Source organism: Mytilus edulis, chromosome 2 (genome assembly GCF_963676685.1).
Source record: "Mytilus edulis chromosome 2, xbMytEdul2.2, whole genome shotgun sequence".
NCBI lineage: Eukaryota > Metazoa > Mollusca > Bivalvia > Mytilida > Mytilidae > Mytilus > Mytilus edulis.
This window is the reverse complement of record NC_092345.1, coordinates 92,172,950-92,187,229: the sequence shown is the minus strand read 5'-3', so window position 1 is coordinate 92,187,229 and position 14,280 is coordinate 92,172,950. Positions and strand designations below refer to the sequence as shown.

Here is a 14,280-nt window from a genome sequence, read left to right as displayed (position 1 = left end):
TACCAGAAACTTAAGCTTTAAAAAATGTGTTCATGATTACACCAAAACTACACTTAAATTCCAAAATAGACTAAAAACGAAGTCATATGTTAATAGGGTTGCATGTTTATATGTCTTGATCGATTACTGAAACTATAGCAACGTGAATTTTGTAATAAATATAAAAAATAAATTAATCATAAGCAAAACTAAAACATAATGTTTTGGTGCATTGATATCATCACTCAATGGACGACTTTTCACACTGAGAAAAGCTATTCGTCCTGTACTAGGTAAACAATAATCAATCATCTTATCTTTCTAGCTGAAAAAGATTTTTTTTTTTTTAATGTTCGGTTTTTAATTACATGTATCATTGTGTGAGATGTCCAAAATTGTTCTTATTTTAACCAGATGTGTTAGATATTTTTTTTAACATCTAGTTTGTCTCGTTCAAACTAAGCCAGAGTAGCATTTTGATTTCATGCTTCGGGTGTTTCGTGGATGTTAATTTACAGTTCATCAAGTAATCTAAACCCTTTACTGATAGTTACATTGGTGAACTGTTTTTACCTTAAGGGGGTACAGAACTAAGGAAGTCAACTCTTTGAAATTCAGCTTAACACACTATTAGTATAGAGAAATCAAGCTTCTCAATGATCTATGATATTTATCAAATGATATTATTCCTGTAAATTTTGTGCTGTACATTTTTATATTTTTTTTCAACAGGTCAAAGCAGGTAAATATTTGTCAAAATTTTATGGAATTTAACATGCCAAATCTACTTTAGCCAAAGTGTTTAGTTACCCCTTAAGAGAGTGTACTGTTCAAAGGGGGTCTCATTAAGGGGTGGGGGTCTGATCCCGGATCCCGCTTATTGTTTTGTCAGATTCCCATATCCCGCTTACACTATGTACGTAAGCAATTCTCATTTTTTTCTAATTTCCCGCGTCCCGTTAGACTTCATTTCCCGTTTTCACGGCACTATAATTTGACGTGTCACGTGTCACGCTTACAAAAAATCGGCAATCCCGCGTCACGCTTAAACCCCAAAGAGACCCACTACAAACTAAACTACTAGAAACTCTACTTAAATGTGTAATGTAACACGTAAGTTATTTGAACGTTTTAGTAAATGAAAAACAACTCTGTTGAAACAAATTGTAAAAACACAAACACAGAGAAGATATAAAGCGGAAGTGATGCAGGCGCTCCTTAATACGAATTAAATCAAGAAGAAATCAATAACCATGGAAGTAACGTTCCGCTACAACTAAGATGTTACACTCTCACTCTAGACGGATGACTACGTGCATTATTGCTACTCTAAAGTGTTGATGACACTAGGATAATTTTAGATCTAAACTTTACCACGCGCGAAATATCATCTTTTTTCGTAAGTGAACTTTCATCTTTGATAAACGATCGTTCAATCAAACCGTGAAGAGTGAAATTTCCCATATCAGTTGATAAATAATATATCGATATTCGAAGGGTTGCGTTTCATATTAGGATTTTGGTGATGTTGTAATGCTGCATACATGGAAGCAAGCGAATGAAAAACAAGATCTTTATTGTAGAATAGAAGTCACTCTCCGTAAGTTTTACAGACGCAATCATAGTTTTATTTACAGTATCAAAAATTCATACTTCAAGTTCCTACATGTATCGGTGTCTTTCACCTTTCGTCGATTATGAATTCAACGAAAGTGACTTGTTGGAATTTTTATTTATCACAAAGAACGCGACATGTATTTTAAGTATAACACAAAGTGGCTTCTTTTCTTGAGTTCACTCGCGGGTTTTGGTTTCGTTCGTGTTGTTTGATCTTCAGTTTTTCTTGTAGTGTTATATGTACATTTTTTGTCTTTAAAATATGACTTATATGTTTTGCCTTTATATTTTTGTTACTGTTAGCATCACCGCTGTGAATTCGTCATAACTGTCACATGTGTTTGAATTAATTGATACGCAACTGGCTAGCATAATAATTTATCAAACAGTTCAAAATTGAAATTGAAATAATTAGTCATCGTATTTATCTTTAATTATAATTTTTAAGTAACTCTATTGTGATCATTGCTAAATAAAACTTCATCTGCTGCATAGTTAGATTGGAGAATTCACTGTGTATGGGAAATGAGGAATTACAAATGTATGAGAATCACTGAACCAGTTCAATCGAAAAAATAGATAATTTTTGAGTCACGTTGAACATATTGAGCGTTGTTACCATTTCATCAGATTAGCAATATGACCACTGGAAACTTGCAGTAAACTAGAATACACATGTAATATTAGGGAAAATATCTTAAAACAACGCTCAATCATCTATTACCAAATGTGTCTATAGGTTTCTTGCTGCATACACAACGCTGTCACTTAGATACAGATGTCAAACTAATACATATGCCAGCGGAAGACAAGTTTTACATTCGTGCGGGGAAAAGCTTTTTTGGGACCGTTTAGTGACACAAAAATGTGCCGTGTTACTTAATTGTATCTAAATTAAGTATTCGATATTACGGAGTGTTACTGGTCTACTGAAAGAGTGACAAGCTTAACTTTATTTTACAGGTACGGAGCGTTACTTGTCTACTGAAAGAGTGACAAGCTTAACTTTGTTTTACAGGTACGGAGCGTTACTTGTCTACTGAAAGAGTGACAAGCTTAACTTTATTTTACAGGAACGGAGCGTTGCTTGTCTACTGAAAGAGGGACAAGCTTAACTTTATTTTACAGGTACGGAGCGTTACTGGTCTACTGAAAGAGTGACAAGCTTAACTTTATTTTACAGGTACGGAGCGTTACTTGTCTACTAAAAGAGGGACAAGCTTAACTTTATTTTACAGGTACGGAGCGTTACTGGTCTACTGAAAGAGGGACAAACTTAACTTTGTTTTACAGGTACGGAGCGTTACTGGTCTACTGAAAGAGGGACAAGCTTAACTTTATTTTACAGGTACGGAGCGTTACTGGTCTACTGAAAGAGGACAAGCTAAACTTTGTTTTACATGTACGGAGCGTTACTGATCTACTGAAAGAGGGACAAGCTTAACTTTATTTTACAGGTACGGAGCGTTACTGGTCTACTGAAAGAGTGACAAGCTTAACTTTGTTTTACAGGTACGGAGCGTTACTGGTCTACTGAAAGAGGGACAAGCTTAACTTTATTTTACAGGTACGGAGCGTTACTTGTCTACTGAAAGAGTGACAAGCTTAACTTTGTTTTACAGGTACGGCGCGTTACTGGTCTACTGAAAGAGGGACAAGCTTAACTTTATTTTACAGGTACGGAGCGTTACTGGTCTACTGAAAGAGTGACAAGCTTAACTTTGTTTTACAGGTACGAAGCGTTACTGGTCTACTGAAAGAGGGACAAGCTTAACTTTATTTTACAGGTACGGAGCGTTACTGGTCTACTGAAAGAGGGACAAGCTTAACTTTGTTTTACAGGTACGGAGCATTACTGGTCTACTGAAAGAGGGACAAGCTTAACTTTGTTTTACAGTTACGGAGCGTTACTGGTCTACTGAAAGAGGGACAAGCTTAACTTTATTTTACAGGTACGGAGCGTTACTGGTCTACTGAAAGAGGGACAAGCTTAACTTTGTTTTACAGGTACGGAGCTCTACTGGTCTACTGAAAGAGTGGCAAGCTTAACTTTGTTTCCAGAGCAATTGCTATATAAAAGAACACGCACAAACAATACACGTATACTCTTATTCAACACACAAAGCATATAATTCATGTCGTCAGTTTCGGGTGTTTTTCTTACACATATGGGCTGTCCCTATCCCATATTGACATCGATATTGATATGTGTACACATGTAAGCCATTCGTTTTTATACAGGTTTGTTTTAAGTATCTTTTATAAATTCTGTTAATTCGATTCACAATTATTTTAGAAAACTTTTGACTTCTACATGTCTTTTGTTTTTTCTGTGTTGTCGGACATAAAAAAAAAACCTGTGACATGTTTATACAATTCTATAAATTCGTGTTTTCAATCTGAGATAACGAATTTTACAATATTTTTGGAGGTCCTAAATGGACCTGTCAAATATTTATTGTCGTTAAAAATGTCATTTAAACTTATGAACCTTTTAAAACTATTTTTGTCGAAAATGACCATTTAAAGGGTATATAATTTTTCATATCAAAGTTTGATAATTAAATATATTTCAATCTGATATTGAACTGAGGATGTTGCACTTATTCTTATTTAACAACCAAATTGATAGCCAAAAAAAAAGGGGGGAAGTCACAAATAAGATTAATCACAAGTATATGCCTAATTTTATTGATGCTGATTCTTTTGTTTCAAATGGGACAACGGCTTTTCGAAAATAATCAGCACTTTATATATGAAGATACAGCAGCACAATGAAGGGTCTCCCTATCACAGAATACCGAGAAAATGTATAATTTTGTTAAATTGCTACAGCTTTTAACAAAATAATTTTGTCCTGCGGATTAAGGTTTAGAAATTGGACTCTAGGAGATTTTTTTCTTTTTCAAGTTCTAGATGTTTTAAAAAACGGATCACTTTTTTGTAACGCATTCGGTAACATGTGAAGGTCGTAGAGTGACCTATAGTTGTAAACTTCTGTGTCAGTTGGTCTCTGGTGGAGAGTTGTCTCATTGTCAACTAAACCACATCTTTCTATTTGTATATAATACAGTGTCAATTTTTAATTGCTTGAATTTGAACCAATAAGAAACAAATTTAAAACAACTCAACATCTTCCTTCCACTTTTCCTTGCAAGAAAACATTAAAAAAATCATCATATTCGTCTTTTCTAACAAAAATTCCCAATGATCAGGCTCTACCTGCAGAAAACTTATTTCAAACGAAAAAGCACATCCTAAATTGTACGGTGATGTTGTTAACCGAGTCCGAAATGCAGATACGACCTGTGTAAAGATTATGTTTTTCTCTGACTGTTAATGACGTCTTTACACTAAATACATTGGATGTTGGATGTGTACTGATCCGCCGATACATATTTTTTTTTCATTCTTTGAACTAGCCGTCAATAACTGCGAGTACTCTCATATCTGTGCTTAGTGTTTTTTGTTTTGTGTTTGGGATGTAAAAGTACCCGTTCACGTACACTTTGTGTTAGATAAACTTCTGTTTGTATCCATCTGATGCGTTAAACCTTTTCCAACTGATTTTTATAGTTTATTCTTGTTTTGTTCTTTTACACCACTTTTCCAGGTTAGGAAGGGTTGAGCGCTCACAAACATATTTAACTCCCCCAAATTCTGTATTTGCCTGTCTCAAGTCAGGAGCCTGTAGTTTTGCCGTTGTTTCTTGTCTGTCATATTTGTTTTTCGTAAAATGATTTGCTATAAATGAGACTTTCCTTAACTGAATAGTTTCAAATTTTCATGTCGGAACCTTTTATTGCCGACCACACCATATGGGTTTTTCTCATTTTTGAAGGCGTACGACTTCAATAAGGTTACCTTTTATTGCTTAAATCCACTTCATTTGAACTTTGGTGGATAGTTGTATCATGGCAATCATACCATATATCCTTATTTTTATAATAACACTTGTTGTTATCCTTCAGAATGTTGTAAACCGTAATGGCTATGCATGTTGTGTTGCTTGCTTGATTTTTGTCTTATTAATGTATACCGTACATTTCCTTTATCAATCAAAATACCTTTGTAGAAAGAATTTCTCTATAAAGGGTATATACACAATTTGGATTCAGTGTTAAAAAATACATACATTTTTTTTGGTGATACGAATGATTGGAAAGAATTGAGAAAATTAGTCATGGAACTTATAGGTTAATTGAACTCTCTGTAGAAACATAATTATTTAAAACCTCTCGTCCTGAATAAGCATGAAGTAGTTGAATCTTTTAGAATAATCAACATAAAGTGTTAGAAGGTCTTTTACTCGTGCCGGTTGTAAAAATATGTAACTCGGTGACTGTAAAACAACGAGCTGAACCCGAGATGCACAAACTTCTGAATATATTACGACTCTCTTTTGGAGAATTTCTCATTGGCAATCATACCTTATCTACTTTTTTTGATATATATATAAGCAGTCTTGAGTTCATAACATTTAACATAAATATTCCTTATGAATAAAATCAAAAAGTCTATAGATAAAAGGTATGATAGGCAATTTTTCTATCAAATAACCTCTAGATGTTCGATTCACAAGATACGACAAGACGACAAGAATTTTAATAGGTAAATCCAAACATTCGGATTAAACAAAAACAACACAGAAACATTACCATTTAACAAAATGCAAAATAAAATAAATAATGAAATATACATAAATATTACAAATGACAAATAGTTTTCATGTGTGAAAACATGCCTCCTCCCAAAAATAGAAATATTTATATAAAGTTAGACAAGGGACGAAGAAGTGATAGCTTCCTACAAATAAAATATGCTAAAACGCCGGAAATTCATAATTAATATACATATAATATCAATCATTTGTTTTTGTTCTTATGCATTTCAATAATATCAATAACAATAATCTTCAACATGTAACATTTTTCACAAATTTATTTTCATTACTTCGTAACTCTTTGTGTTGGATCAAAAAACTGTTTCAGAAACAGTTCGACTGTAAAGTAATTTATGTTTGGATACATGGTTGCAAAAAGGAATTCCTGTCTTTACAACAGTATAACATTGTAGACTCCTATTTTGTTAACGCTGTTTACTTTACCGACCATACCGAAATTTTCTTATTCATATTTCGGCAAACATTTCGTATCTTTCGTATCTAAATTTAGTGATAAATCGTTTTCACAACCCTACTCATGTTCCTGTTTCCTTTACGTTTTAGTTCTTCTCCATGAATTTAATTATCTATCATAATTAAAAAAGATAACTTTTCGGAAATGTCATTTTATTTTCATTATTTTACTGATACAATAGAAATCAGCTTTGTGAAGAAAGTTACTTGATTTCCCCCATATATAAGACATATATAAGTATATACAATCTTAGATAGGTATATTTTAACGTTTAGAGAAAATCCTACTCGTTATGTCTGGTTATCTTCATATACACCATATTCAATAGTCTTTTTGGGTTTAGACAATAGAAGCAATCCTCTAGATAACATGAGAACCTGTAGGCATACGAAGTACATTCCCAACACCGCCTTACTTTTCACTGCTTGTATCATTGCAGGCATATCTAAACATCTTATTGCTTATCTTTATAAACTAACCACCTCTAGAATAACCCAATATAACCTTCTTAGTTTTACTATGGTCTCTTTTATATTAGCATTCATGGTATTTTTCAAATCTTGCCTTCTTAGATTTTCGCATTGCAGTTTCAAACTTCTTGCTTTTAAAGCATAACTGACAACAACCCTCATGTTTTGCGTCTGTCATCAATATTGGTGTATAAGCCAAGAAGCATACACTTATATATTAGACCGTTGGTTTTCCCGTTTGAATGGTTTTACACTAGTAATTTTGGGGCCCTTTATAGCTTGTTGTTCGATGTGAGCCAAGGCTCCGTGTTGAAGGCAGTACATTGACCTATAATTGTTTATATTTTTTTAAAATTGTTATTTGGATGGAGAGTTGTCTCATTGGCACTCACACCACATCTTCTTATATCTACTTATATAGACTATTATGTTCTGATACATTTATAGACATTATACACTTCATTCCAACTTTATTCAGTATCTGTCTTCATATATTTAAGTTGGTGTGTATGCTTGACAACAATGGCTTCTATCTTTTGTGTTTCAGAACGTATACATTATAACATGTACACAGTGTTCATAGTTTTTAGTAAACTTATTGTCAAGACTCTAAACATTGCTTTCAATAAATTGGTCTGGAGGTTTCTGAAAAAAAATCATTGGCGTATTAGTAGTATATATAAATCAATTATACATTTAATACAAAATACCAAATACCAAATGAGTTTATTCATTCAATAACATATGGTTCTGTACATGATCCCTAGTTGTTCATTCAATAACATATGATTCTATACATGATCCCTAGTTGTTCATTCAATAACATATGATTCTGTACATGATCCCTAGTTGTTCATTCACTCACATATGATTCTGTACATGATCCTTAGTTGTTTATTCAATAACATATGATTCTGTACATGATCCCTAGTTGTTCATTCAATAACATATGATTCTGTACATGATCCCTAGTTGTTCATTCAATAACATATGATTCTGTACATGATCCCTAGTTGACACAGGGTATTGGTCTCATTCGTTCGGCATAGTCTAATTTGCTAATTGATTAAAATCTTAGAATTGAAAATAGTTAATGTAAATAATTGATCTGCGAGTTATTGTTCAGTTTTATACTTTAATGCTACAGTCAAAGGCTTCAGTGTGATAGTGAAACGATCTACTGAACGGGTGGTGTAAATCAGATGTGGATGCTGAAAATCATACTTCAATATAATTCTGTTTCTTTCTTATGGGAATAGTGTAAAAACATTTAACTTTTCTATCTTTTATTCTAGTATTCCCCTCTCCAAATTTAAGATACAATTTGAAATATCAAGTTATTTCAGGATTAGACAAACCATGCTTTGTAAAAAAAAAACCACCCTGATTCAAACATGCCAAATCTCCTCATTTTTATATCAACACTTCCTAAAGTGAATTTTATAAAATGAGGAAAAACAAAAATTGTTTATATTATTGTTTTATCAAATTTATCAAACAAGCGAAATTTTAAACATAGTTCATGTGTATATATTGTCTTACCTCGTCTGGTTTTGTGTCAGTTACAAGTTTAACACCGGTTTCATCGTTTGTTTTAACAACAGGACTGCAAATCGACAATCTTGGTCGAGACGCGTTATTATTATTTGATAACTGAAAGTACATTGAACTTCTTGCTGTATCTGAACGACTCATTTTTCGCTGTCTATGAACTCCAAGCTGATTTTTAAGAAGTAGAATGACCTTAATATAAACAAATAAAAACAATTACAAAGTATAGGTATACAATCTTCTGGATACTTGTTGCAGTTCGTTAAAATTCCTGTCATTTATAATTTAACTCAAACCTTATATAGATTATACTAATTGCAAAAGCCATTTTATTCTGCTTGATAATATTTTTTTTTTGCCATTTTATAGTATATAATTGTATTCTTCCTCATGAGGGCTAAAGGTCTTGATTCGTCAAACATAAAAAAAAAATGATGCATGATCATTACTTTGACCTCTAGAGGTTGCCTTTTTAATTTCTAATTGGCACTATTTACCTGAAAATATCGCTCAAAATGATATTTTGCAAGTGAACAAATATTACATGGGATTTCTATACTTCCTATATCATTACGTTTTGTTGCAATGGTTATGCTCTTACTTAATCGACTGTCGTTACATGGATGTATAACAAATAAAAATAAAAAATCTTTACACGAACATTAAGGTGGTACCTAACACTACAGGGAGATAACTCTGTAAAATCAGCTAAACGTTTGAATTACGATGTGCTGTTAAGGGAATATGAAGCTTCTCAATGATCAAAACTAGATTTTGTCAAACTGCTATATAACCAGTGTAATTTTTCTGATAAAATGGGTGGTTCAAAGTTTTTGAAATTTTATATTTTTGTCAAAGGGTCAAAGTATATACTTTGTCCAAATTTTATAAAAATTAAACGAGCCAAATTAATTTTAGTGAAAGTGTTGGGTACCACCTTAAGGTTTAAAAGTGAGTTCATTTATTCAATAATTAATTTTATATCACAGTACCATATCATCTTTCGTTTGTTTTCCTATGCATTGTTGTGATTGTCACGCGGATGGGGCACTTGCTATCAGAAATATCAAATTTATTAGGAAGTAAAATCTTATTTTTGGAATTCTTATCAATTACTGTCAGCCAATCAAAAGAACGGATTCTTATTAAAGATACATGTTTAACCTATTCAGTCGTTGTCATTTTTTTATGTGGTTCATGAGTGTTTTTCGTTTATTATATATATTAGACCGCTTGTTTTCCTGTTTGAATTGTTTTACAATAGTTATGTTGTGTCCTTTTATAGCTTAATTGCTGTTCTGTGTTAGCCAAGGATCCGTGTTGTGGGCAGTACTTTTACAAAGTGTGATTTGGATGGAGAGTTGTTAACTGGCACTCATACCACATCTTCTCATTTCTATATATTGTGAGTGTTGAACTATGTCAAATGGACTTACCTCACCATTAAAGAAACAGAACAGGAGCGAAACAAAAAATCCCTGTAACACACATAAAATCAATGTTTAGTTTTATCTTTTGAATCTATTCATAACATGTCTGATTTCGTGCAATTATACATCCCCAAACTGTCATATAGTACAGGCGCTTGTAAGTTGTATGCTTTGCAAACAAATTAAATACTTGATAACATTAAAAGCATGGTTTTCATTGATAAGAGGGCTGATACGATAAGTAGGAAATCGTTTTATGACCACACGCTGTTGTAAATTGTTGTTCTCGAATATAAACCCTTTGAAGTAACATATTTGTCCTTATGTAATATTGATTTTTATCAATGAAAGGACTTCAAAGATGTAGTTTTATATATAATATTTCTCAAAACAAAAAGAAACATTGATAATGCAAACATGCCTAAAAGGAATTTAGGTACACTTCCTGTCTTATATATTTACGGAGGGCCCAAAGTGCTCATTTAAGCGGCCTCAGCTAGGTTTTCACTATATATTTTGAATATCGAACTGGCACTTTGGGCCCTCCGTAAACATAGAAAACAGGAAATGTTCCTAAATTACTTTAAGTCACTTTTGTATCTACCTATTAACTAAAAGTCTGCATAATATTAGAAAGATTGAGAGATCAGGGGGCTCTCACCATTGTCCTGTGCCCTTTGTCTTAAAATTTGGACAATTTTCAGCTGAAAAAAACACAATCTAAGTCCTCCATAGATATCGAAGATGACATTATTCCGGCAAATCCTTCTGATAAAACCTTTATATATACAGAGTCTATGATTTACTTGTATTTTATAGACATTGAAAGACCAAGGGGGGGGGGGTGTCTCTTCCTTATTTAAGTGGTCTCAGCTAGGTTTTCACTATATATTTTGAATATCCAACTGTCACTTTGGGCCCTCCGTAAACATAGAACACAGGAGGTGTACCCAAATTCCTTTTAGTCACGTTTGTATCTACCTATTAACTAAAAGTCTGCATAATATTAGAAAGATTGAGAGATCATGAGGCTCTCACCATTGCCCTGTGCTCTTTGTCTTAAAATTTGGGCATTTTTTTTGCTAAGAAGTGACATTCTAAGCCCTCCATAGATACATATATCGGAGATGACATTATTCCGGCAAATCCTTCTGATACAACCTTTATATATACAGAGTCTATGATTTACTTGTATTTTATGAACATTGAAAGACCAGGGGGGTCTCATCCTCAGTTAAGCGGTCTCAGCTAGGTTTTCACTTTATATGTCTTTTTTGGCTTTCCATAAATATTTCTATCTATATTTCTAAATGTTTCTAGAATATTCTATCGGATTTCCTTTTTTGCTTTAAGAAATATCATATATAAAAGTAAATCTTTGAAGTCGTTTCACTGATAAAAATCTATATTACATAAAGACAAATACATGTATGTAACTTAGAAAAGGGTTTATATTCGAATTTATGACAGCTTTAAGAGGTCATTAAACGATTTCCTACGTATCTGATCAGTCCTCTGAACTATGAAAATCATGCATTTTATGTTATCAAGTTTTTTTTTTTATTACGATTTTCAGCAAAATTTTGAATATCGAACTGACTGCTAGCAGCCGGTTGGATATTGAATATCGAATAACGAACCGGCTGCTAACTTCACATACATGGATTAACTGAACACATTGCAAAATATCGGGAACAGCTAAACACATGGTGGTTATCGGAGACATTATGATATATCCGCAACAACTGGATACATTGTAAATATCAGCGACAACTTGACACATTATGAGATATGTTACATATTTGTTCTTCGTTCATTTTTTTTGTACATATATATGCCGTTAATTTTTTCGTTGGAATTGTTTTACTTTTGTCATAGTGCCTTAAAGGCTTTGCTCATTGTTATAGGCCATATGGTGACCTATAGTTTTTAATGTCATTTGATCTCTTGTGGAGAGTTTTCTCATTGGCAATCATACTACATCTTCTTTTTTATATATACATAATGAAATATCAGATATGAATGATAACTGGACACATTATGAAATATCAGATATCAGTAATAAAATTGAGAATGGAAATGGGAAATGTGCCACAGAGACAACAACCCGACCATAGAAAAAACAACAGCAGAAGGTCACCAACAGGTCTTCAATGTAGCGGGATAATAACTGGATACATTGTAAACTATCAGATATCAGTGATAACTGGATACATAATGAAATATCAGATATCAGTAATAACTGGATACAAAAAGAAATATCTGATATCAGTAATAACTGGACACATTATGAAATATCAGATATCAATAATAACTGGACACATAATGAAGTATCTGATATCAGTAATAACGGGACACATAATGAAATATCAGTAAAAACTGGTACACATTATGAAATATCTGTAATAGCTTGGCATTTATAAAATATCAAGATTTTAAATCTTACCTGGAAGGAAACAAGAATAGCTGACACTATATTGTAAGCATAAAGAAAATCTTCGTGGCCTACAGGTCTAAATGGAATTGCAACATATTGGATTCCCAACAGTGGAATTAATATAAGTGTTGCCCTTAGGGTATGTCTGCAAATAGCAAAAATGGAATATTACCAACTGTAGTTCAAATGGTTTAAGGATATGCAAAAACGTAATATTTAAAAATTAAAATGTATTACTAAAATGTGCATATTAAACTATTGCAACATAATAACAGAATTTATTAACCAACTAAGTACATTATTGCCAAAAATGACTGTTTATTAAAATTTACACATTTTCTGTAATGGCCCTGTTTTTTCTGTAATGGCCCTGTTTTTCTGTAATGGCCCTGTTTTTCTGTAATGGCCCTATTTTTCTGTAATGGCCCTGTATTAATGCCCAGTTTGTCTGTATTGAGCCCAGTTAGGTGTTTTTAATAAAGTGAATAAAATAAAGTTGTAAAGAGCATAATATCTTTTTGTGTTTTATTTAATTTAGTAACCAGCAACCGACATTAAAGAACCATAAAACGGGGTCACTGTTCATCCTGTTTTTCAACACATAACTTCTTTCAACTTAATATCTTGGATATTTGGTATATTTAAAGCTTTATCATTAGGAAGTACAAATTATTTTTTTCAAACTAAACTGTCACTAAAAAAGTAAGAGAGTACATCAAGTTGGCAGCAACACATACACTTGTGTTCAGTTGGTTAATAAATGTATTAAGAAATGGGTGCTTTTATAATGGCCCTGTTATATGTCCTCGGTCAGTAATAATGGCCTCGGATGTCTGTTATGGCAACGCCAAGGGCCATTACAGACTTCCTCGACCATTATTACAGACCGAGGACATATAACAGGGCCATTTTAAAAACACCCATTCATTAATACTATAAGTATAATTTCGTTTGATAAAAATAAGACACTGGTAAAAGCAATTTATTGTGGTAACACAATTATCTTTCTTTATAATGATTTATCATCTTTTTTCTTTTATATTCTTTTAAATAAGTTTCAGTGCATACTTCTTGATACTTGCATATATGTTTGCTGTTTGTTTGTACATGTATACAGACATTATTTAATATCCATCCATCTTTCCATACTCCGATGCCATTAACCTCACTTAAGAACACAATATACACGAATGTAATTTAAACGATTTTCAGAGTGCAGATAGGTTTTCAAAAATATGAAATGTATGCCATTCTTTATACATTAAAACGCAGTACAATCTTCAGTACACATTTTTCGTGGTCTAATTAAATGATAAGATTTGTATGACTTATATATAAACTCATTTACAATACATACATTTTTTTGTACCTAAGTGGATTTGACTGACTCATTGAGCTAACTTTTGTGCAAAGAATACATACCTAAGGGGATTTGACTGACTCATTGAGCTAACTTTTGTGCAAAGAGTACATACCTAAGGGGATTTGACTGACTCATTGAGCTGACTTTTGTGTAAAGAATACATACCTAAGGGGATTTGACTGACTCATTGAGCTAACTTTTGTGCAAAGAGTACATACCTAAGGGGATTTGACTGACTCATTGAGCTGACTTTTGTGTAAAGAATACATACCTAAGGGGATTTGACTGACTCATT

At 32.6% G+C, this 14,280-nt stretch overlaps 1 protein-coding gene across 1 annotated transcript in view; it reads right to left on the bottom strand.

Moving 5' to 3' along the window:
• Positions 1-7,654: 7,654 nt before the first annotated feature.
• LOC139513410 (calcitonin gene-related peptide type 1 receptor-like) overlaps positions 7,655-14,280 on the bottom strand; it is a 54,034-nt gene continuing 47,408 nt past the window's right edge. Inside the window, exons 10-13 of the mRNA XM_071301842.1 lie at positions 12,632-12,767; positions 10,192-10,233; positions 8,747-8,947; positions 7,655-7,849 (exon numbers count right to left, since the gene is read on the bottom strand). Coding sequence (XP_071157943.1) covers positions 7,814-7,849; positions 8,747-8,947; positions 10,192-10,233; positions 12,632-12,767 — 415 coding nt within the window. The 3' untranslated portion in view covers positions 7,655-7,813. The remainder of the gene's footprint in view (positions 7,850-8,746; positions 8,948-10,191; positions 10,234-12,631; positions 12,768-14,280) is intronic.